At 36.6% G+C, this 23028-nt stretch overlaps 1 protein-coding gene across 5 annotated transcripts; it reads left to right on the forward strand.

Moving 5' to 3' along the window:
* Positions 1–1214: 1214 nt before the first annotated feature.
* RNF146 (ring finger protein 146) lies at positions 1215–22830 on the forward strand. Of its 5 annotated transcripts, none has more exons than XM_063724703.1 (4): positions 1215–1452; positions 14718–14827; positions 16758–16866; positions 21090–22830. In XM_063724703.1, exons 3-4 carry the CDS (start codon positions 16859–16861, stop codon positions 22159–22161), a joined length of 1080 nt encoding a protein of 359 aa, XP_063580773.1. In that variant the 5' UTR covers positions 1215–1452; positions 14718–14827; positions 16758–16858; the 3' UTR covers positions 22162–22830.
* The last annotated feature ends 198 nt before the right edge of the window (positions 22831–23028 follow it).

Below are 23028 nucleotides of genomic sequence, written 5' to 3' on the forward strand. Positions count from 1 at the left end.
ACATCTTACAGTCTGTGCCTGGATTCAAATCTCAGCTGTGTGTGTCTCTCTCTCTGCAAAATGGGAATAATAACAGTGCCTACCTCATAATTTATTATGAGAATTAAGTGGGTATATATGAATAAAGCACTTAGAGCAACACCTGGTACATTGTTAGTTAATATTAGCATTACCTCTTCAAGCTGGAATCTTCGAGTACATATCAAATTTTAGCTATTCTCTGTTCATGGGCTGTGTAGGATAGAGGGACAAAACTGAGTGGCTAATAAGAAGATAAAGATAGAAAACTAAGCTTAAAGTTAAAGGATATACACTTCAATATTTCTACATGTATAGAACAGTATTGCATACATGTGCAAGCATCACTGAACTAGATGCACCCTTCAAGAGACTGGGTTACATATTGATATATGTAAATGAGAACCCTGAAATAAACTGATTTCAGAGGAATAACAGAAAACATATACATTTCTATACCTATAAGGACATGGAAAAACTCCAATCCTGAATCAAACAGTTAATGAAATCCCAAAATGCAACACTAATGCAAATGAGAAGACACTGTCATAGACTGTTGAAATACATACTCTTCTAAAGATAAAAGGTCTGCTCTTCCACCCTCTTCATTTTCCTACAAATTAGGAAAATTTAATCAGTTCTGAAAAAGGAAATGTACATGCTAAAATGGTGAATTACTGCTAGAGTTCTGATGTTTAAAACCACAGGCTTGCGATCAAAATAACCTCTTTAGATTATCATGAAGATTAATTTCTTCAGTTTCTCAGGCACTACTCTGTTTTTTAAAAAAGGGGGATTTCAAAAGAAAAGGAATACACATTTTTTCCCCGATTAAATTGCTCAACCATTAAAAAAGTGAATAAATTTTAAAGTCCTACAGTACTCTCTCTCCTCCGTCCCCCCACCCCCCATTTTTTTTCTTGAAAGGGAACAAGCAGTACTTTTGCTAAGGGATCTTCAAGCCGAAACTCAGCTAGGCGCCCCAGGGCTTCCTCGGGATAGCAAAGCTGGATTTTTGAGCAGCACCACCTGCCGGACCTACACACGTTTTACTTCCTCCACCCCAAATCTCTTTCTGCTGGAACTGCATTCTTTCAGAGCCTCTGGGCCCTAATACAAAGCAAGCGCACACTCTAAAGAAGCCAGAAGAATCCAAGCAGCGAAGTCGCCGGTCCCCACAGGCAAGAGAGTACCGGCAGGCAGCGGCGCGAGACAGGGGCAGAACGAGGAGGCACCGGAGCGAGCTCGCGGCTGCGGCTGCGGATGCGGGTGCGCGGCGCGGCGCGGCGCGGCGCGGCGCGGCTTCCGCCCCGCGCGGCCCCTCCTCCGCGACGCGCCGGGTGGTCACGTGACGGCCGCGCGCGTTCCCGGCCGCTGCGGGCTCCGAGGCCAGAGAGAAAAGACTGCGAGGTGGCCGCAGCTGTGGCCGGAGAGGTGGGAGTCGGAGCGAGGCCCTCTCGGGGGAGCAGGGTGAACGCCGGCCACTCTAGGATCCTCACTCGGGGAGAGGAGGCATAGCTTGCGGTGTCACCTCCAGCCGCAACGTACTCCTGGTCGGCCTTGCGCTCGGGGCCTGAGAGGGGCGGCGGCGGGGTCAGGGGCCGGTACGTAGATGGACGCCCTTGGGCTGGCGCGGCCCCGGCTGTCCGCGCAGAGGCGGGATGGGACAGCTCAGCCCTTTCCGCCACCCCCGCCTTGGCTGCTGGGGCAGGCAAGACGACCGTGACAGCCCCTGCGCTGCCTGAGGGCGCCGCAGACCCTGCCCTGGGTGACGGCCGGAGCTGGTCTCGGTCCGGGTGCGAGGGGCGGAGCAGCGGCCATTACTGCGCAGCCTCTTCCGCCTGAGCCCGCTTCGCTGCCTCGGGTGGCAGGCGGGTCCCTCTCCTCCCCTCTGGGCCGTGGTTTCAGGCCTTTACCCGGGGACCTTCTGGCCTCGAGGTGTAGGGGCGGCGATGGTTTTTCGGCGGTAGCCTGCTCCCTGTTTGCCGTGTGGGGTCAGACAGTTTGGGCCTTGGGTCAGATCGAAGCCAGGGCGTACAGTCTGCATTTTTGCCTTTTCCCGGAGTGTCTCTGGCTGCTGCTTTCTCTTCTCTCTCTCTTCCTCCTTTTTTTCCTCCTGCTCAGTGTCTCGGTCTTGCCTAATACGAAGAGAGCAATCCCTGCACCTTGTCCTAGTGAAGCCCAGCGCTGCATATTCTTAGTTGTTTTTGAAGGCTGTTGAAGCATCGGAACAATTAAGAGATCTGAGAATATCCCTTGAGCCTCCAAACCCTCTGCGTCTTAAAAGCTGAGGCTGTTGCTTTGTTCTGATTGTTGGGTGGGGAGTTCTCTTCCTACTGTCCATCCCGTCTGAAGGAGTGTGGGTCTTCCATTGTTGTCGCTGTTTATTTTGCGAAGGCTTCTAAAGAATGTAAAATTGTTGTAAGAGTGTGGAGATGGAACCGTCCTCTCCACAGGTAAAACCTACAGGACTGTAAGTTTACACACAATTCCTGGCAACTAGAATCTTTTCTCGTTAATCATTTTGGTATACGTTTTAATTTCTTTTCTCTAAGTGCCATTTTAGTGAGCACTTATTTGTCAAGTTTTGAACATTTTGTTTAATATTTTTGTAATATCGAAACAGTGTAGAACTGAGGAGAGAAGAAAGCTCAAAGATGATAGGGAACGCTTTGTTCTTTGTATGATTGGCATTTCAGGTAGTGGGCACATCACCCCCACCCCGTGTGTGTACTTTTCAAATGGGATGTGAACGTATAATATTGGCATTCAATCTAGTATATAATTATAGAATTTGGAAGACTTAGGACATTTTAGTCAGTGAATCTATGTTTAGACTTTTAAAAGACATGGCACGTAAGGACACGTGGAGAAAATGTCCCACACAAATAACAGGATTTGTGATTTTGGCTTTGCTGTTTTATGACTAGAAAATATTGTTTGTATATAGTGTCTGGGTGCCCTGAAAACACATGAAAATAGGTCAAGTAAATCTCGTTTTAAAGAGAAAACCGGAAGAGTGAACACCACTCTAAAAATAGATTTTGGATGTGTTTGTTTTGGTGCCTTGTATATCTTAAAGTGGAGGATGTTGTTCAGCCCAATCTTTCATTTAGAATTTATGTCTTAAATGGGCCAGTGTATCATGTGGGCAGAATGGAAATACATTTAAATATTTTTTTTCTTCGCTGGTTGTTCAGAACTTGGTAGAATTATAATAATCAGGAAAACTTTCTCCAAATAGCTGGTCTTTTAGACAAGAGAAGAGAAAAGAAATAACTTTTTTTAAAAGGAGATGTCAACTTACAAAGTGTTTTGTTTCAGTCTCCACTAACTTAAATTGTCAGAGGAAAGGAACAGACTTTTTTTTTTTAAAGGATTAAATCTTTTGTTTTCACAATATCGATCTGTTTAAAGAATATTATTTTGTATGTTAACCATATACTACCAGGAAACATCTAACAGCACTGACAGTTGGGAATTCGAATGCGTATTTTTCTCCCGTGTTAGTAATAGAAGGTACTGAGCCTTTTCCATTCTCTTGGTTGCCTTGTGCCTGAGGAATCTGAATTTGTGAAACAACATCTTTGTGGATATAGAAACCAATTTATGTAACACTTGGCTACAACCACCTGTGCTTACTTACGGACTATCTTTAGTTTTCATGGCGTATTACCTTTTGGGTTAATTCAAATCCAAAATGTTGTTAACTGACTGCTAATTAAAGCATTTAGAACTTAGAATTACAGAATTATAGAGTAGGATGAGATAACAAAAGACTGGGGGCTATGACTTGACCAAGGTCACACAGATAATTTGCCAAAGAGCTTTCTTATTTATGAAATGGTTGCTGGCTAAGAAACATCTGTGTGTGATATGATTAAAAGACAATATTTGTTCACTTTTACATCTCATGTTTTGAAATAAAATGCAAAGCTCACTTTTTTGTTGTTTTGAGAAAAATTAAAGGGTTTAATGCGCTAGTATAAAGATTGTGAAGGCAGTTAAGTAGACTGCCACATAGTAACGTCTTAAAGGGAAGTGATTCTTTAAAGTATCAGACCCCATGTAGTTGACATGAGTTTTGTCTGAAGTTTCCAAGTATGACCTATGCTTTTTCTCAGCTAATTTTTAGCAGGAGATGATGAGGGCTAAAAATTGAGACATTAGGGCATTTAGTTACATATCTCAATTTGTGACTGGTTTATAAAAAATACTAAGATGTGTCTGCTAACTCACACCTGATTTATCTACTCCTTTTATGTATATATAATTTTTTTTGAGTTGTGTACCAAAAGTTGGAACATTTCAAGTATTTTTTCTTTCTGTCACTGAGTGATTTCATGTAGAACATTTACTGGTTTGTGTATTTTGAATAAATGGCAAAAATCTTATTAAACATTAGCTGTTAATAATTGGAAAAATACAGTAAGTCTTCAAATATTTATAATTGATATTTGTCTTTGTTTTTATATGTATTTATATTGATGTTATATGCTCATCTTTTTCTTTGATTAAAGATAATCGCTTGCTTGAATCTATTACCTGAAAAAAACTCTTGACTTTGATCTTGTGACTGACTTGAAAAGTGGGAGTATGAGTATTTTGAGTTGTTACAAATTATAAATGGTACAATATTACTTCATTTTTAGTTGTATTTGTTTTTCACTTATTTGAGTGGGTCAAGATTTAAATTCATTGATAATCCCTAAACCCCTTTGTATATTTTTAAGTTTTACCTGTCACTGTTTTTTTTCTCCAGAATTGTTAGGGGCAAAGTATCTAATTTGGTTTTAGACTTTTTCTTTTTTTTATGTTACCTTCTTAATACATCATCATATTAAGTTTGGTGTAAAATTTACAGGTCGTTCATTCCAGTAGGAATTATGTATGTTTGAGTTATTTATGTTTGGCAAATTAATTCTGGCCTGTAGTTGAAATTATACTGTTGTGTTTTACATCCCCCTATTGGTTAAAATAAAAGCATCCCTTCTCCTCCAACTTTAAAAAAATCTTTGGTTTCAAATAATGTGGGAGTTTTCTGAGGGCTTCTTCACATGACTGTTGTAAGTATTACATGTATGCCCTATTTTGTGCCCAGTTGAAATTATAGTTGACCATTGAACAAAGGTTTGAACTGTGTAGTTCCACTTATACTTTTTTTTTCTGCTCCTGCCACCCCTGAGAGAGGAAAACCAGTGCTTCTTTCTCCTTCTCCTGAAAAGGATGAAGACCTTTATGATGATCCATTTCTACTTAATGTAAACATATTTTTCTTCCTTATGATTTTTTTTTTTTTTTTTTGAGACAGAGTCTTGCTCTGTCATTAGGCTGGAGTGCAGTGGTGCGATCTTGGCTCACTGCAACCTCCACCTCCCAGATTCAAGAGATTCTCCTGCCTCAGCCTCCCAATTAGCTGGGACTACAGGTGTGCGCCACCATGCCCAGCTAATTTTTGTATTGTTAGTAGAGACGGGGTTTCACCATGTTGGCCAGGATGGTATTGATCTCTTGACCTCATGATTTGCCTGCCTCAGCTTCCCAAAGTGCTGAGATTACAGGCGTGTGCCACTGCACCTGGCCTCCTTATGATTTTTTAAATAACGTTTTCTTTTTTTTAGTTTATTGCAAGGAAACAATATATAATACAACATACAAAATATATATTAATCCACTGTTTATGTTATCAGTAAAGCTTCCAGCCTGTAGTAGGCTGTTAGTAGTTAAGTTTTTGGAAACTCAAAAGTTTACATGGAATTTTGACTGCACAGCGGGTAGACACTCTTAACTTTTCACATTGTTCAAGGGTCAACTGTATAAATTCTCAGAGTTAATAGGTGATGGGTCAGTTTGGCAAAATTGGGGCTACCTAAACCCGTTAACTTTGATTATAACAGAATATGCAGTTTTCTTTTTTAATCTGTCTTCGGCAAAAGTCTAGGTAAATTAACATTGAATTCATTGTCTCTATTAAACAATTCCTGTAGTGACTTGTCAGTTTTGTATTTAACAAGATTAATATGCGAGACATTCTAGACCAGCATTGCCCAGTAAAGTAGCCACTAGCCACATGGAGTTATTGAACACTTGACATGTATCCAGTCTGAATTAAGTTGTGCTGTAAGTGTAAAATACACACTGGATTTCAAAGAGTATGCATACGCTTACCCAAGAACATAAAATATTACATTAACAATTTATATTGAAACATCTTGAAGCGGTAATGTAGAAACGTTGGATTAAATAAAATATATTATTGAAATTAATTTTACCTGTTTCTTTCTATTATTATTTTTGTAGAAGTGGGGGTCTCACCATCTTGCCCAGGCTGGTCTATAACTCCTAGGCTCAAGCCATCCTCCTGTGTCACTACCCACAAAGTGCTGGGATTACAGATGTGAGGCACCATGCCCTGCCTCTTTTTATTATTAATGTGGCTAAGAGAAAATTTGAAAATGCATATGTGGCTTGCATCATATTTCTATTAGATAATACGTGACCTTTTCTGTGAGAGACAATACATTGTAGAAAGACTTTTTTAAAGGTATATTTGAGTTTGAATTGCATCTCCCAATATTGATGGCTTTGACTTTGGGTAAGTCATTTAACTTCCTGAGCTTAGGCTTCCTCATTTGTGAAATAGGTATAGTTGTATTTCACAGGGTTGTTTTGAGGATTCAGTGACATATGGATTTGGTAGTGTTTCACTAACTAATATGCGAATCACTTGGAGATCTGGTTCTGTAGGTCTAGGGTGGCACTTAGGATTTTCATTTGTGAAGAGCTCCCAGGTAGTGCTGATAGTACTAGCTGGGAATCCCAGTTTGTATAGCTAGGATCTAGAGCGTTATATTAGTTTTAATTCATTTTTCTTCCCCATTGTTTATCCAGTTAGTCTGCACTTTGAAAAAATTATTCATGAGGATATAGAAATTGAAAAAGTCACCAAAACATGCAAGATTTACTAAAATTATGTGAACTGTGGACTCTCAGGGCTACTGTAGGATTCCTGTTTACATCTGTTAAGTTTTTTGTCTGCTTTTATCTGGAGTCACTTTTGTTGGTTGCATAAGATTGCTAAATCTCAGCCAAGAAGAACCTGGTTATGTTGTTCTATACAAAGGTTTTTTTTGAAAGATAATGCATAATTAGAGGTGAAATAAAAGAATGCTCAAAGACAACAAGAGGGCAGTACAATTGACCCTTGAGCAACATGGGGTTAAAGGTGCCAACCCCTTGCACAATCAAAAATCTGAGTATAAGTTTTGACTTCCCCCAAATTTAACTACTAATAGCCTACTGTAAAGTTAGTTAACACGTTATGTTTGTTATATGCATTATATGCTATATTCTTACAATAAGCTAAAGGAAAATAAATTCCTAAGGAAGAAAAAATACATTTACAGTACTGCATTTACCGATACTGTGTTTATGTTACCAGTTTACAAGGTGTCTGTCTGAAATGATGGGTAACTGCAGCTGCAGACCCATCCAGGGTGCATACCAAGTAATTTAACTTCTTGTAATGACATGACTTTTCTTGGCTTCTTGGGAGCACTTCTAGTATCACTAGTGGCACTTCACATGGGTCCCATGGTGTTATTCAAGGTTTATGGTATTGTACTAAACATGATGAAAAATACACAAGAACAAGAGATTACGTTTTACTCCAATACATGCAGAGATTATTAGTGTCCACAGCATTTTAAGTGGAAATTCATAATAGCAACAGGAAATTATTATGTACTACAATTAATTTTATACAGCTATGATTCATACTGCATCTTTACATTTGTTTAAATGTCTTGTACCACCTCAAGTGGCACCATATGTGTCTGTGTTTGCTAAGTTTTGATACACTTTAACTTCTTATAATTTCTCTGTATTTTATAATACTAAATGATAAAATGGACTATATGTTTTATGCATTCATAATATACCTAATTTTTTCTTTTCCTTTTTTTGATGTTTCAAGACTACATGATTCATTTGCAAGTTTTTTCAAATTGTCACAAATCTCCAAAAAAATTTCCAACATATTTATTGAAAAAACTACGTATATAAGTCAACTTGTTCATTTCCAACCTGTGTTGTTGAAGGGTCAGCTGTATGAGGTTATTGTCAAAGATCTTTGAAGAAAGAAATGAAATCATCAATATTTTGAAAATTAGAGAAAGCCATTTCTAAGGAAGTCCTAGAAATGACTTCAGGCCAGAATTAGAAAAAAAAAAATTGAAGAAATAGGCTAAATAAATATGTCTTTGGCTGTGTTATTTTGAAAATGGCATTAATGTAAAGAAAGATACTGGAATGTGAGTTATGGTCACTGATACATTCTTTTGTTTACTGCTAAACATAACTGGACTAGAGGAGTGTAAAGAGGGCAAGGTGTTCTCTCTGTTGAAGGAGAAAGTTTATATTGATGGAAAGTCATTATTCATAGATACTTTGCTGTTATTTCAGTACTATTAAGTAAATAGTTCTCTGCTCCTGGGTTTGTATGTGTGTGTGTTTTCTTTATGAGGGGCTTTTTCAAATAATTTTGCTATTGATAAGTTACTTGAATTTAATCATTAGTCTTCAAATAAGGAAAGCAGAATGAGAGAATGCATCTCCTTGAATTAGATTTTTTTTTAGTACCTTTGTTCTAGTGGATATGTAGCAAAGCTTTCACTTTAATATTTGTGGCTATAGCTTTATTTCAGTGATGTGAAATAGTTTTATAGAAAAGATCACAGCTTATTTGGGTGTCCAAATATGGGTTCTTTAGAGGATTTTTTTGTACTTATTTTGAAGCTGCTTTGTTTCAGTTAACTTAGATTCCTTTAAGGATCAACTTTTGTTTCGGAGGTAAAATATTTATGGATAAGACCTAAGTAAAGTAAGTGAATAGAGAGGAATAAATTAGATTGGTTAGAGATAATGTATAAATGCATTCAGGAGATAAGGAGAATTAGAAACAAGGACATTTTTTGTGTATTTCATAGGAATAAAATGGTACCTTCTACACATCTCAATTATTAAAGTACAAATAGTGATTAAACGAAATTTTTAGAAGAAGTGTTTTAGTTGAATCTTCACAGTAGAGGTTTTAACAGTCAATTAGGTTCTGAGAAGGATGGATTGGTACATCTTAAAAGACTTGTAAGATAGCAAAGGATAGGCAGTGCTAATGACCAACAGCAACACTCAGCAAGACTTTGTGGACCAAAAACTTCAAGTTAGAATTGTGGTTAAAGGCTGGGCATGGTGGCCTTCACCTGTAATCCCAACACTTTGGGAGTCTGTGGTAGGAGCATCACATGAGGCCAGGAGTTTGAGGTTTAAGTTACCTGCAATCATACCACTGGACTCCCGCCTGGTTAACAGACCCTGTCTCTTAAAACAAAACAAAACAAAACAAAAGAATTGTGGGTAAAGAGCAAATTGACTTTTGAGTGATGGTCCGAAAACCTTTGTGATGGGTAAAAGGTAGAATGTCTGTGTAATTTTTCTGAACTGGAACACTTTTGTTGGGAGACCAAGGGCAAACTGGACAGATGCTGGGCTGACCTATGTGGTCATCCTAGTGAAGAATCAGAAGCTTTATTGGGGAAAGAGCTTTGTGAAGCTGTTTTGGCTGTTCAGAAACCCATCTTGGTTTATGCTTAGATTTTTATCTCCATTTTGGAGAATTCATTGCCAATGAACAATAGCTGGGTAAATGATTTGCTTGCCAAAAGATACAAAGATGGGTTGAATTTTATATTTGTAAATGTAGGAACTCATTTAGATTTTGTTATATAAAGCAAGGATTAGAACTTAGATATTTTTATGTATCTTACAGATTCCAGCTGGGTGCCTTGTTCACAATTAGAACTCAAGTGTTGTGTTATTTGAATAAATCTAATCCTTTGATATTCTGTTCCTCATAATAGTTACTTTTAGGAGTTGATTTTTCATTCATCCAAAAAATATCAGTTCAACAAAAATTGGTTGACAGTTTACTAGCTATTTAAAGATATAAAAAGCTCCCTATCTTCAGGGGATTCATGATTTCACAGAAGAGTCAGACTTCACAAATGAATGAAATTAGTGCATGTGATAAATTCAGTAATAGAAAAACATACAAAATATAGAGGAGAGAACAGTTAACTTTCTGGAGGTAGTCAGAGAAAATGGTAGAGATAACCATTTCTGTGTAATATATTAAAGAACAAATAGGCATTCATAAGCTGTAAAAGGGAATAGATTGTACCAGGCAGGAGGAAATACAGAGCTATAAAGGGAGGTTTGCAGGACTATAAGTAATTTGATAGAACTAGATTATTAATCTGTGGGTAGTGGTTGAAGATAAAAAAGACTAGAGACTAGTTATTTACAGTTTAGATCTTTAAAACCTTTTAATGTTGTCCTAAGGAGCTTTGTCTTTATTGTGTAGGCTGAGGAGCCAATATTGTGCTTCACATGTGGAAGAAACCTGGTCCATTTTGCCTTTTAAATATATCAATCAATCCTAGCTACTTGGGAGGCTGAGATGGGAGGATCGCTTGAGCCAAGCAGTTTGAAGTTGTAGTGAGCTATGATCATGCCACAGCATTCTAGCCTGGGAAACAGACTGTAGAGTGTGTGTGGTGTGTGTGTGTGAGAGAGAGAGAGAGAGAGAGAGAGAGAAAGAGAATCTCACTCAAAGGCTTAATAAATGAATTTGAGGGTGATACTGACACAAGATAATCAGGCTGAACAGTAGTCCAGGTGAGAGTTACTAGGGCACTAGCAGTGGGTAGAGAGTACAGGATAGATTCCAGAGGGATTAGGAATAAAAGTTCACAGAATTTATGGTGTGGTTGGTTGGGGGTAGGGGAGCAGGGGGCCGTGTGGTGAGAGAAAGGACTTTCTCTTTTTCTCCGTGAACACAAAGTAGTTAAGGCATGAAACCTGAGATGTCATATTGTAAGAATTATGCAGAAATGGGGGTTTGTAAAATGTGTGTATGTGAGATAAAGATATGAGGGGGCCAAGGGTTCTCTTAAGAAGTAAAAAAAGATTGGGTTCCAGAATGGGCAGGAAAGGAAATGAGATCAAGAACTGGATAAAGGAAAGGAGATGGTCAAGAGATGGTAGGTCCCCATGAAATTGAAGAGCAGGTGTGGGAATGAGTAGGCTGGAAGAACCAGAGCTTGTGATCTGAGAGTCGGATTAAGATTTCAGAGAGGCAGCAGTTTAGATGACAACTAGTTTCAAATGTGATTATAATATTTGGTTGCTGGAGAGTAGATTAATTTCTTCGAATTTAGGATTTAAGGAACTGAAAATTGAGGATGGTGTTTCTCAGATTGTATTTGAAGGACTAAGGCATGAGTAGCACCTGGGGTGAGATTCCTAGGTTTAAACCTATGTCTACTGGCCTAGAATTTCTAAGGAAAGGGGCTGAGAATATGTATTTCTAACAAGCAGTTTCAGTGATTCTGATGAATAGAAGTTGGGACAAGTTTAAGAACCTGTGCAATAGGTGTTGGATGGTTCATTTTCAAGGCTATTTAAATAGGCTCATAGTCATGTCAGGAGTTAGGATGAAGAGGATGATCAGTGGTGAAAAGATGACATTAATCCCTTACAGGTGGTGAGAGAGCAGTTTTAGGGGATTATGGGGTATGTTAAAGTCAGTGTGATAGAGACTTGAAAGAAAATGATGTTGGAGCAGTAAATTGTCTCCTCCTGTCCTATATATAGGGAGTGTATGAAAATGTGCAGTTTCTGTTTGGAGTAGGCTGCAGCAAGGAAACGAACATAGCCTTCTTTGATGCCATTGAAGTTGTAGGCTCCTTGAAGGTAGTGAAAGGGTTGAGAGGAAAGTCAAAATAGTGGAGTCCATTTTATCTAAAGTCAGAGTAAAACAAAAAGGTTACTTAGAAACCTTGTTTAGTCAGTATATTAGGCAGTGTTCTCTAGAGGGACAGAACTAATAGAATATATATATGAGTTTATTAAGTATTAGCTTACATGATCACAAAGTCCCACAACAGGCTGTCTGCAAGGAAAGCCAGTCCGAGTCCCAAAACTGAAGAACTTGGAGTCCGATGTTCGAGGGCAGGAAGCATCCAGTACAGGAGAAAGATGTAGGCTGGGAGGCTAGGCCCATCTCTCTTTTTCACATTTTTCTGCCCGCTTTATATTCGCTGGCAGCTGATTAGATTGTGCCCACCAGATTAAGGGTGAGTCTGCCTTTCCCAGCCCACTGACTCAAATGTTAATCTCTTGGCAACACCCTCACAGACACACCCAGGATCAATACTTTGTATCCTTCAATCCAATCAAGTTGACACTCAGTATTAACCATCACAGTCAGTTACTTTTGAAAGTTACCTGATTTTAAAACAAATTGTTTGTTCTGTTAAACTTTTGGTAGGATAAGTCAGCTTGTATTTAGAGGCCACATAATGGCATTAAGAATATGTTTCTTTAAACACTAGAATCTTAAGATACCGTAGGGAGATAGATGCCCATAGTATGAGAGCCACATGGAACTAAAAGAAGATTGAAGTGTCTTCTATCTTGTGTTTACTGTGAGATCTATCATTTCTTTAGTTATTATGTGTTCTTGATTATTCTGTGTAATATGATGTGCGTCCTGTAGTGGACATGGTGAAGTGGACATGGAAATATTAAATGAGAAGAAAGAAGATTAATGACTGAGATGGTACAGGTTTTTAAGAGTACAATTCCATGTAGTTAATTTCATTTACAATATTATGCAACCATCACCATTATAGATTTTCCACAACTTTTTTTTAGCATTACAAACAGAAGCTCTGTACCCATTAGGCAATAACTCCCCACTTTCCTTCCCTCAGTCTCTGGTAACCTCTGATACCTTCTGCTTCTATGAATTTGCCTCTTCTTGATATTTCATGTAAGTGGAATCATATAATACTTTTCTGTATCTGGCTTATTAGTATGTTTTCAAGGTGCATCTATATTGTAGCACATATTTCTTTTTATTACTGAATAATGTACTACTGTTGTATTTATAGACCACATTTTATTTATTCATTCATCTGTTGGTAGATACTTGAATTGTGTCCACCTTTTGCCCAATATTTCCGCAGTGAATATTGGCATACAAATATCTGAGAACCTCTTCAATTCTATTGCTATATCCCTGGGAGTGGCATTGCTGGGTTATATTGGTAATTATGTTTAGCTTTTTGAGGAAGCAACAAATTATTATTCACAGCAGCTACACCCTTTTACCTTCCTACCAGCAGTTTTCAAAGGTCCTATTTTTCTACATCCTCACCAACACTTAAAATTTTCCCTTTAAAAAAGTTGTAGCATCCTTATAGATGTATCATTGTGATTTTGATTTACATTTCCCTAATTACTAATAATGTTAAGGATCTTTTTATGTGTTTATTGGCCATTTGTATATCTTAAGTTCTTTACTAATTTTTTTGCTCACTTTTTAATTGGTTTGTCTTTGTTGTTGAGCTGTAGTTCTTTACATATTCTGGATATTAAACCTTTATCAGATACATGATTTGCCAAGATATTCTCCCATTCTGCAGTTTGTCTTTTTATTTTCTTAACAGTGTCTTTTGATGCACAAAAATTTTAAACTTATATAAAGCCCAATTTATTTCCTATGTTTCTCATGCTTTTGATGTCATATCTAGGAATCCATTGCAAATCTAAGGCCATGAAGATTTGCTCCTATGTTTTCTTTTAAGAGTTTTATGGTTTTATTTCTCATATTTAGGTTATTGATTCATTCTGAGTTAACTTTTATATATAGTATAAGGTAGAGGTTCAGCTTAATTATTTTGCATGTGGAAATCCAGTTGTCCCAACAACATTAGTTAGAGGCTCCTCTTTTCCCCCATTGAGTAGACTTGACACCCTTTTGGAAAATCAGTTGGCTATTGATGTATGAGTTTATTTCTGGACTTTCAATTCTATATCATTGGTGTATTTATCTATCCTATGCCAGCACCAGACTGTCTTGTTACCTTAGCTTTGTAATAAGTTTTGACATTGGATTTTTCAGGATTGTTTGAGTTACTTAGGGTCCTTTGCAATTCCATATGAATTTGAGGATTGCTTTTCCATTTCTGCAAAAAAGGTTGTTGGAATTGTGATAGGAATTATGTTGAATCTGTAGATCACTTTGGGTAGTATTGTCATTTTAATATGTTAAGTCTTCCAATCCATACATCACTTGTCTATTTACTTAGCTCTTCTTTAATTTCTTTCAGTAATGCTTTATAGTTTTCTGTGTACAAGTCTTTCACCTCCTGGGTTAAGTTGATTCCTGGCTATTTTATTCCCTTAGTTACTTTATGAATGAACTGTTTTCTTGATTTCTTTTTTGGATTGTTGTCTGCTGGTGTATCAGAACACAACTGATTTTTTTGTGTGTCAAACTTGTAACCTGCAACTTTGCTGAATTTGTTTATTAGCTTTCTTGGGGATTCTATGAGATCTATCTAGAGAGAATAGATATAGTTTTACTTCCTCCTTACCCGTCTGTATGCCTTTATCTCTTTTCCCTAATTTGCTCTACTAGAACTTACAGTCATGTTGAATAGCAGTGGTAAAAGCATGCATCTTGTCTTTAATTTTTCCCACTTTTAAGATAAAGTTTTCCACTGAATTTTGTGAAAGGATTATACATAATTAACTGATTCTCTTGATCTTAATTACTCTTTTTTCTTTTGCAGCACAAAGAATGAACCAGCAGTGGAAGAGAAAATACTGTGAGCTGGCTGACTGCTGGTGAAGAAAATGCTTTATTTTTGTGGCAGGCATCTGTGGGATCTGTAATAGAAATGTAAGTGTAGCATCATGTTTTTTTTCAGTGCTGCAGTAAATTAAATGGATTGGTTTAAAGTGTAGTAAATTGAGTATCTGTCATATTTAGTTTTAATTATATTAAATGAGCATTTTGTTTTGACTTATAGGTGCTTTATTAACAATTTATTTACATTAAGTTATCATTAATGTAGATTTTCAAGTCTCCTCAGAGGGAAAAATCTCTATAAGAAAAACTGAAGACACAGGAGTTTGCTCAAAGAATGCTAAAATACTGCAGAGATCTCCAGATCCTCTGGGTTCTACCTTCTTTTTACATAATAATTTTCTTAAATAACTAAGCTAGGCAAGTAGTACTAGCTTTTATAAATAAGACAGACTGCTAGGTTATGAAAACTCTGGTTCTAAAAACTTGTTTCATTAAATTAAAGGAATTTCTACATAATTGATTTTTTTAATGTAATACATCATTGCATTTTATTCATATCACTTCACTCTGATCCCCAGTTTTACTAGTTGTGCTTTCATCATTTATCTTTGTATGATATGCTTTAAAGTGTTACACACTACCTTGGATTTGTCCATATTTAACTTCACCATATTGATGAAACATTTCTCACTATGAATATATTTCTGTTTTCTAAATTAATATAAGCCCTATGCAACTTGATGTCATTCATGAAAAATGTAGTGAATATTTTATTGACTTTTAATTACCGTGTTTTTCTTACTAGACCAAGAGTGACCTTGGTAGATGCTATTTCACATTTTCCCAGTTTGATATAAAACTCTTGCTTTCTACTCTTCCAGTATGATACTGGTTACATGTAATGATACATGTTAACAATAATTATTAAAAGTATGACCATATTATTTTTATTCAGTATTGAAAATTTGATAATTGAAAAATGATACTAATAAGCATTTGTCTTTAAAAATATATATTTTATTTAATCCTGTCCATGTATCTATCTGTATACATTTTTAAAAATCTTAATAGGTCAGATAGTCTAGGTGCTGGTCATCAAGGAACTTACTATGATCCAGTAAATGAGACATGTATGTAATTAACAAACAGTGGAATAGATGCCATTTAAGGTAACAATAAGATGCTATTGAAACTGAACAGAGGAAGAGATTAATTTCATCTGAAGGGTTCAGAGTGAACAGAATAAGTTTCACCTTGCCTTTAAAGAATGAGTAGAATTTTAACAGTCAAAGAAAATTAGGAAATATTTTTCAAGACAAGGGAATGAGGAGGGAAACAGCTGCCTAATCATCAACACATTTTAGAGGAGTCAGGGAACAGTAACGTGGGAGGCAGGGTAGGAGAAAGAGACTTCAAAATAAGTGCAGGGAATGAACATTTATTTAGTACTTACTATATTATCAGATTTTACATTTATTTGCATACAATCAATCTTAATTTTGATACTTAGGGACAGAGTATATTGATCAGTCTTGGAGGAGTTAGGGGACAGTACTAACTAGATGTTGAGGGGTTAGCTTTGTAAACAAGTAGCAGTACCCCATATTGAGCCAGGAGGAATAATGATAAGACAGAGTAAAGGTAAAGATAGATTTTCAGGATTTATTTTTGACTTACCTAATTTCTCAGTGATACAGGTGTTAGTATATCGATAAATTAGGAGAGAGAAGTTTTATGATAGTCTCTGGGGAATAGGGAAAGAAAGATGTCTTGGCTGAGTAAAAGTTTACTGGGATTGATGGTGTTTAGGAAATCAAAATAGCTATTAAGTGTGTGGGGTTCACAACTTTTGCCCCACACAAAAGTGAATTGTATGGTGAAATTTTTGTCACTTAGAGTAACTTGCTTATTCTTTTTTGCGAATGTCTCCCTTGTTGGCTTTTGCGGTGGTGGTCTATCTTTATTCCCTGTTCTTCTCTGACCATTCCTTACACCCCTTCCTGGCTATTTTACCTCACAGATATTGGAGGAATTCAAGATTCTGTGGTTGGCCCTTTTGACTGCTCTCTCTACAGGTTTAATTTGGGCATTTACTCATTTTCATGGCTCCAAGGACCATGTATGTGTTGGTGAGTTACCAGACTTTTTTCAGCTCAGATTTATTCTTGGAGTATCAAACTAGTAAATTCAGCTGTCATCTACCTATCTCCACCTGGAGACCTTAATAAAATCATTATGTCTGAGACAGAACTCGCCTCAAATTCTGAATTTTGGTGAATGTGTCACCATCCATCAGTAACCAAATGCTTTCATTTCTTTTTCCTTAGCATTCTTATATTCTTTTGTTGGAAACTTACATCAGCACCCTCCCTCTAATTATCTTATACTTGCATTACTACCTGGATATTCTAGTTTCCCTTTCGCCATACCTCCTCCTGCATTACCAAACTTTCCTCCAACCTGCTGTTCAAATGGTCTGGAAGCTACTAAACTGGCTGTTATTTCCTGACGTAAAACCTTTCAATGAACTCCTCTTGTCTCATTAGTGGTTCATATGTGGACCAGCTTCATAGAAATCCTTAAGCCCCTTGAAATTATGTGTAGGATTGTTCCCTTTTTGTGTGTCTGTAATTGGATTCTGAATTCAGACTTTAAAAATCTGATTTTTAATATTAGGAGTTTTTATTGCTGGCTAAAAATTTCTTGAATACTACATATACTAAAGATCTTTTTTGCTTATAATAATTTTGCCTTTCATTCGACTAGTTGTCCAAGAAGTTTCAAGGAAATCTGAGTTCTTGGAGATTTCCACTAACTCTGCCCATACCCCTCTATATTTTGTCTTCTTGAGAAGAAGACTTAGTATTAATAGACTCTTATTAGTCTGGCAGAAATATTTCACATGGTTTATCTATTGGAAGAAGGGGATTTATACTTAAAAGTTGGAATATCACATGAAGAATTCAGTAAAAGCGTCTTTGAAAGTAAATGATGTATTATACTTATTAATAGAATTGGACTAACATCACTCCAAATTTCTGTGTATTAAATTCTTAGTAAACTGGAAATGAATTCCCTTTTTCAAAATGATTCAAAATTAGAATTTTCTGAGACGTTTATGAGATAGGGAATACCTCTTTTGATTAGCATTAATACTTGCTCTACACAAAGGGAGGGGAAAAGCTTTCTTATTTACATATTGGTATGATCATCTGCATGCATTTAGTCTCCCACCTGTTTTAAGATCATTGAAACTGCAAAACAGAGACTGTAGGGTAGATTAAAATGGTTTTTTAAAAAGCCTTGAAGTATGTCTTATAGGTAGACTAGCAGTTTGGGGTTACTTTGTGTCTGTCTTGTTACACGTTTTATCTGTATCTTACTTATTGCATGTGCCTCATTCAGAATTAAATAAGAAATACTACTGTTTTTCTGCTCATTTGTTAGTTGGTGATAGACTAACAGTATACTTGATGGGCTAAACAGAATCAGAATTTATAAATTACTATGGCAAATTGATAGTTAAGAGTGCTTCAGATGAAATAATGACCATTTAGCTGTCTGGTGTCCATTGTTTTCAGATTAACTTTGTCCAACTTTACTTCATTCTGATGATGGAACCAAAATACCTGCACAAACAGAATTGTTTTGCCTTTCCAATTATGTTGTTGTTATAATTCATGCCTTCTCCTGGGATGATTGTAATTGCTTTCTTAGTTTTGAAATTACGTGTTTCGGTTTATTCATAAATGCAACAGTAAGAGTCATGCAAAATATTGATCATATTAAGTAGGGTGGAGGATAATGTTTTCAGGTTGAAAACTTTTTTCTGTAGATAAACAAGCTGTATGTGATGGAAAACTGACTTCTTGGGCCAATTTACTTAAAGCAAATACAATAGGTTTGGAATTATGTATTTAAAAACATGTCATTGGTCCACGTGACATGTTGGGTATCTTGTTTACATTTTACCAGACTCTATTTTTATTTATGTTTTAAATTTATGAGCCTGTCCTTTGTTCATAAGGTACTTAGATGGTTTAAGATGTAGACTTATATAAAGATGTTGCTGTTGTTTTTTCAAAGTAATGATGGTCATCAGCCCATTTTTCTATTTAGTCTCATGAATAGAATCATGAGTAGAATCTTTCTTAAATTATTACTTGTAAATGGATCACTTTCTTGTTTTCTTTTTCTTAATTGGAGCTTTAAATAAATATGGAACTTGGAACAAAAAGATTTTCAGGAATTTTATGGAAACTAACTTTTTTGACCTAAATTGAAAGGGGTGAGAGTTTCTGAAAACCTAACAAAATGTGTGCACAGCCAATTCTTTTAGGGGAGGAAATAGGCAGGGAATGTTAATTGGCTATTTTAAAAACATATGCCTTCTTTTGTAACTTATTGTTGTTTCAAGTTACAAGATCTTTGAAGGCAAGTGTTTATCTCAAAATATTTGAAAGCTTTTATAGTGCTTAACATATTAAGACGTCCTATTAGGGTTTACTTAGAACAAGCTTATCCAACTTGTGGGCCACATGTGGCCCAGGATGGCTTTGAATGCAGCCTAACACAAATTCATAAGCTTTCTTAAAACATTATGTGATTTTTTTTTTTTTAGCTGATCAGCTATGATTAGTGTTAATGCATTTTATGTGTGGCCCAAGACAATTTTTTCTTCCAGTGTGGCCCAGGGAAACCAAAAGATTAGACACCCCTGACTTAGAACTTTCCATAGGTTAGGAAAAAGTTGTACTTTCTTGATGTCTATAACCTAGAATTTCTGGTAAAGGAATTGATTGGAAATGTTATTAAAAGTTGAAAATAATTTGGAAATTAAACATTTTAGTGATCAGTTCTTCCATTGAGACTGTGTTGCTTCCTTTACTAGATACGTGCCATCTTTTTAAAAACTTAATGTGTTGCTTCCTTTACTAGAAAATTGCCATCTTTTTGAGCCTTGTCTATTGAGGAACCAAGAACAGAAAAGGCAGTAAAAAGAAAAAAAAGAAAAAGGATTGTTTTAAGATTGAATGTGCTGTGATGATAGCCTAGGATTATTGTTTTTCAATTTTTGATGAGCGTAAGCATTCTTGTTGACTATATCTTTTGTAACTACTGACCCATTTAGAATGGCAGAATTAGCTGGCACAGAGATTGTCATTCATTTTAAGCTTCCAATCTCTGCCATCTTCATCTTCATTTCTCAGTCTTTTTTACTTATCAGTGGTTTGTTTACTCCATTATTTTCTCCCCTTTTAAAATGTCTTTTTTTTTTTTTTTTACCATGGGGAAAAAAATTAGATGTTTCCTTGGCAGGGCACAATAACACAATAAGGCTTTCATGACTTAGCTTTTGATGACCTTTACACGTTCATCTCCTGCTTTTCCATTGCTTGTATGACTATTTGACTCAGTGTCTTGCATATGCTTCTGCCTGGAATCTGCTCCACTGCCCAGCCCCTCTGAATGAACACTAAACTTTCTAACCTATGTCCATCCTCTCATCTCTCTCTTACTGTTATTTTAGTAAGTATGTTAACACATTTTGATTATGCAGGAATCAGGCCATATTGTAATTATCTGCATGTATGTTTCCTTATTTAACAGAGTAGTTGTGTGTCTTATTTATCTTTAGACCCATCAGTACTTAGTATTGTATCTGGAACATGGCAGGTGTTCAGTAAATGTTTATCTGAATCAATAAGGCAGAAATTATAAATTTTATGTCAGTGTTTAAGCTAGATACATCCAATTTGACAAATCTTTTTTCTTCCTCCTCTTCAGGGGATCTTCAATATTCATGTTATTTTCTCCTTTGGTCTTATATGATTGTTACCTTTATGAAGCTTTAGTGATTACAAAGCACTTTTTTTGTCCATTTTTACCTGAGCTTTGTAAACTCTGATTTGCAGGTAAGGAAATTTAGACTAACGGTTTAACTGAGTGCCTAAGAGCACATAATTAATAAAGGACTCTAAAACTCAGATTTTTAGATTTCTTGTCTAGCATTCATTTCACTGTATAATAGCTGCCATGATTCAAGGTATCCTTTTCCCTTCACTGGATGCAGCTTTTCATTATATAGTTCTTCAGTGTGTTTCTCCAGGGCTGATCTGTAAGTACACTGATGGAATTTTTATACATTCCCAAGGTATGTACAAGTAAATGCTTACAAAAAGTTTTCATCGGTTGGAGAGTTTTTCCTTTACTTTCATAGTGATATCCCCATTGTCTAGTATGTGGCTTGCATATAATGCGCGTCATAGGTGGTTAGTGTTTTCATAATTGTTAAATTAAGATATTGCAATAATTAAAACATGACTTTAATATTATACGTATTTTTTCTTAGGATGGCTGGCTGTGGTGAAATTGATCATTCAATAAACATGCTTCCTACAAACAGGAAAGCAAACGAGTCCTGTTCTAATACTGCACCTTCTTTAACCGTCCCTGAATGTGCCATTTGTCTGCAAACATGTGTTCATCCAGTCAGTCTGCCCTGTAAGCACGTTTTCTGCTATCTATGTGTAAAAGGAGCTTCATGGCTTGGAAAGCGGTGTGCTCTTTGTCGACAAGAAATTCCCGAGGATTTCCTTGACAAGCCAACCTTGTTGTCACCAGAAGAACTCAAGGCAGCAAGTAGAGGAAATGGTGAATATGCGTGGTATTATGAAGGAAGAAATGGGTGGTGGCAGTACGATGAGCGCACTAGTAGAGAGCTGGAAGATGCTTTTTCCAAAGGTAAAAAGAACACTGAAATGTTAATTGCTGGCTTTCTGTATGTCGCTGATCTTGAAAATATGGTTCAATATAGGAGAAATGAACATGGACGTCGCAGGAAGATTAAGCGAGATATAATAGATATACCAAAGAAGGGAGTAGCTGGACTTAGGCTAGACTGTGATGCTAATACCGTAAACCTAGCAAGAGAGAGCTCTGCTGACGGAGCGGACAGTGTATCAGCACAGAGTGGAGCTTCTGTTCAGCCCCTAGTGTCTTCTGTAAGGCCCCTAACGTCAGTAGATGGTCAGTTAACAAGCCCTGCAACACCATCCCCTGATGCAAGCACTTCTCTGGAAGACTCTTTTGCTCATTTTCAACTCAGTGGAGACAACACAGCTGAAAGGAGTCATAGGGGAGAAGGAGAAGAAGATCATGAATCACCATCTTCAGGCAGGGTACCAGCACCAGACACCTCCATTGAAGAAACTGAATCAGATGCCAGTAGTGATAGTGAGGATGTATCTGCAGTTGTTGCACAGCACTCCTTGACCCAACAGAGACTTTTGGTTTCTAATGCAAACCAGACAGTACCCGATCGATCAGATCGATCGGGAACTGATCGATCAGTAGCAGGGGGTGGAACAGTGAGTGTCAGATCTAGAAGGCCTGATGGACAATGCACAGTAACTGAAGTTTAAATAAAAATGTCTTCAGCTCCATGCTCAAGGTTGAAAGGGTTACCTGTAAATTTCTGCCCACATAACATTATACTCATCCCTAGTAGTGCATTTTGGGAGTTGGGGTGGGAAGGGGTATGGGAAGGATAGACTCATAATTAAAATGTCTAACATGTCTCTGTTGAGAAATTTATTTAATGTAAGGAACTTGGGTGTTAATAGTTGAGAGCTGTTTAGTAATAACCCAGTTTTCTTGAGGTCTGTTTACTTTATAGTTTTTAAAAACTTCTGTAGTTCTTTTGGCCAGTGTGTTTGTATTATCTGTGCATTAATGGTCCTCATCTGACTCCTGCATTGTGTCTTATTTTTCTGCATGGATTGGCATAAGACCATTACTAAAATTTGGCACCTGTGAGATGCTTGATATTATGAGCAGGAAACGTAATTTAATGTATGAATAGATGTGAATTTGGGATTTCAAAATAGATGAATAACAACTATTTTATAGTAAAGTTATTGAAATGGAAATGAAAACAGCCAGTAACTTATGTTTCAGAATGTTTGTAACACACTTCATGGCGTTCTCATAGGCTTTGCTGTCTAGTCTTATAGTTTGAGGTTTTTTTGGTCTGCATTTTTCTTTTTGATTACAAAATTTATAATTTAATAAATACTAGAGTTTATCAAAAACAATTTGTCTCTTGTTTGAGTGTGGAAAGGGTGTGGAAACATTTTGACATTTGTGATCAAAGGTCACTTAAAAAGTGGTGGTTTTAATTGGTTGTTTTCAGCTTAATCACCTGCTCAGAAAAGTTCGATTTTTTTCTTAGAGATTATTTAAACAGAATCTATAGGCAGTGTGTATATAATAAATATGTATGGAAATAA

This window comes from Pongo abelii, chromosome 5 (assembly GCF_028885655.2).
Source record: "Pongo abelii isolate AG06213 chromosome 5, NHGRI_mPonAbe1-v2.0_pri, whole genome shotgun sequence".
NCBI classification, from domain to species: Eukaryota; Metazoa; Chordata; class Mammalia; order Primates; family Hominidae; genus Pongo; species Pongo abelii.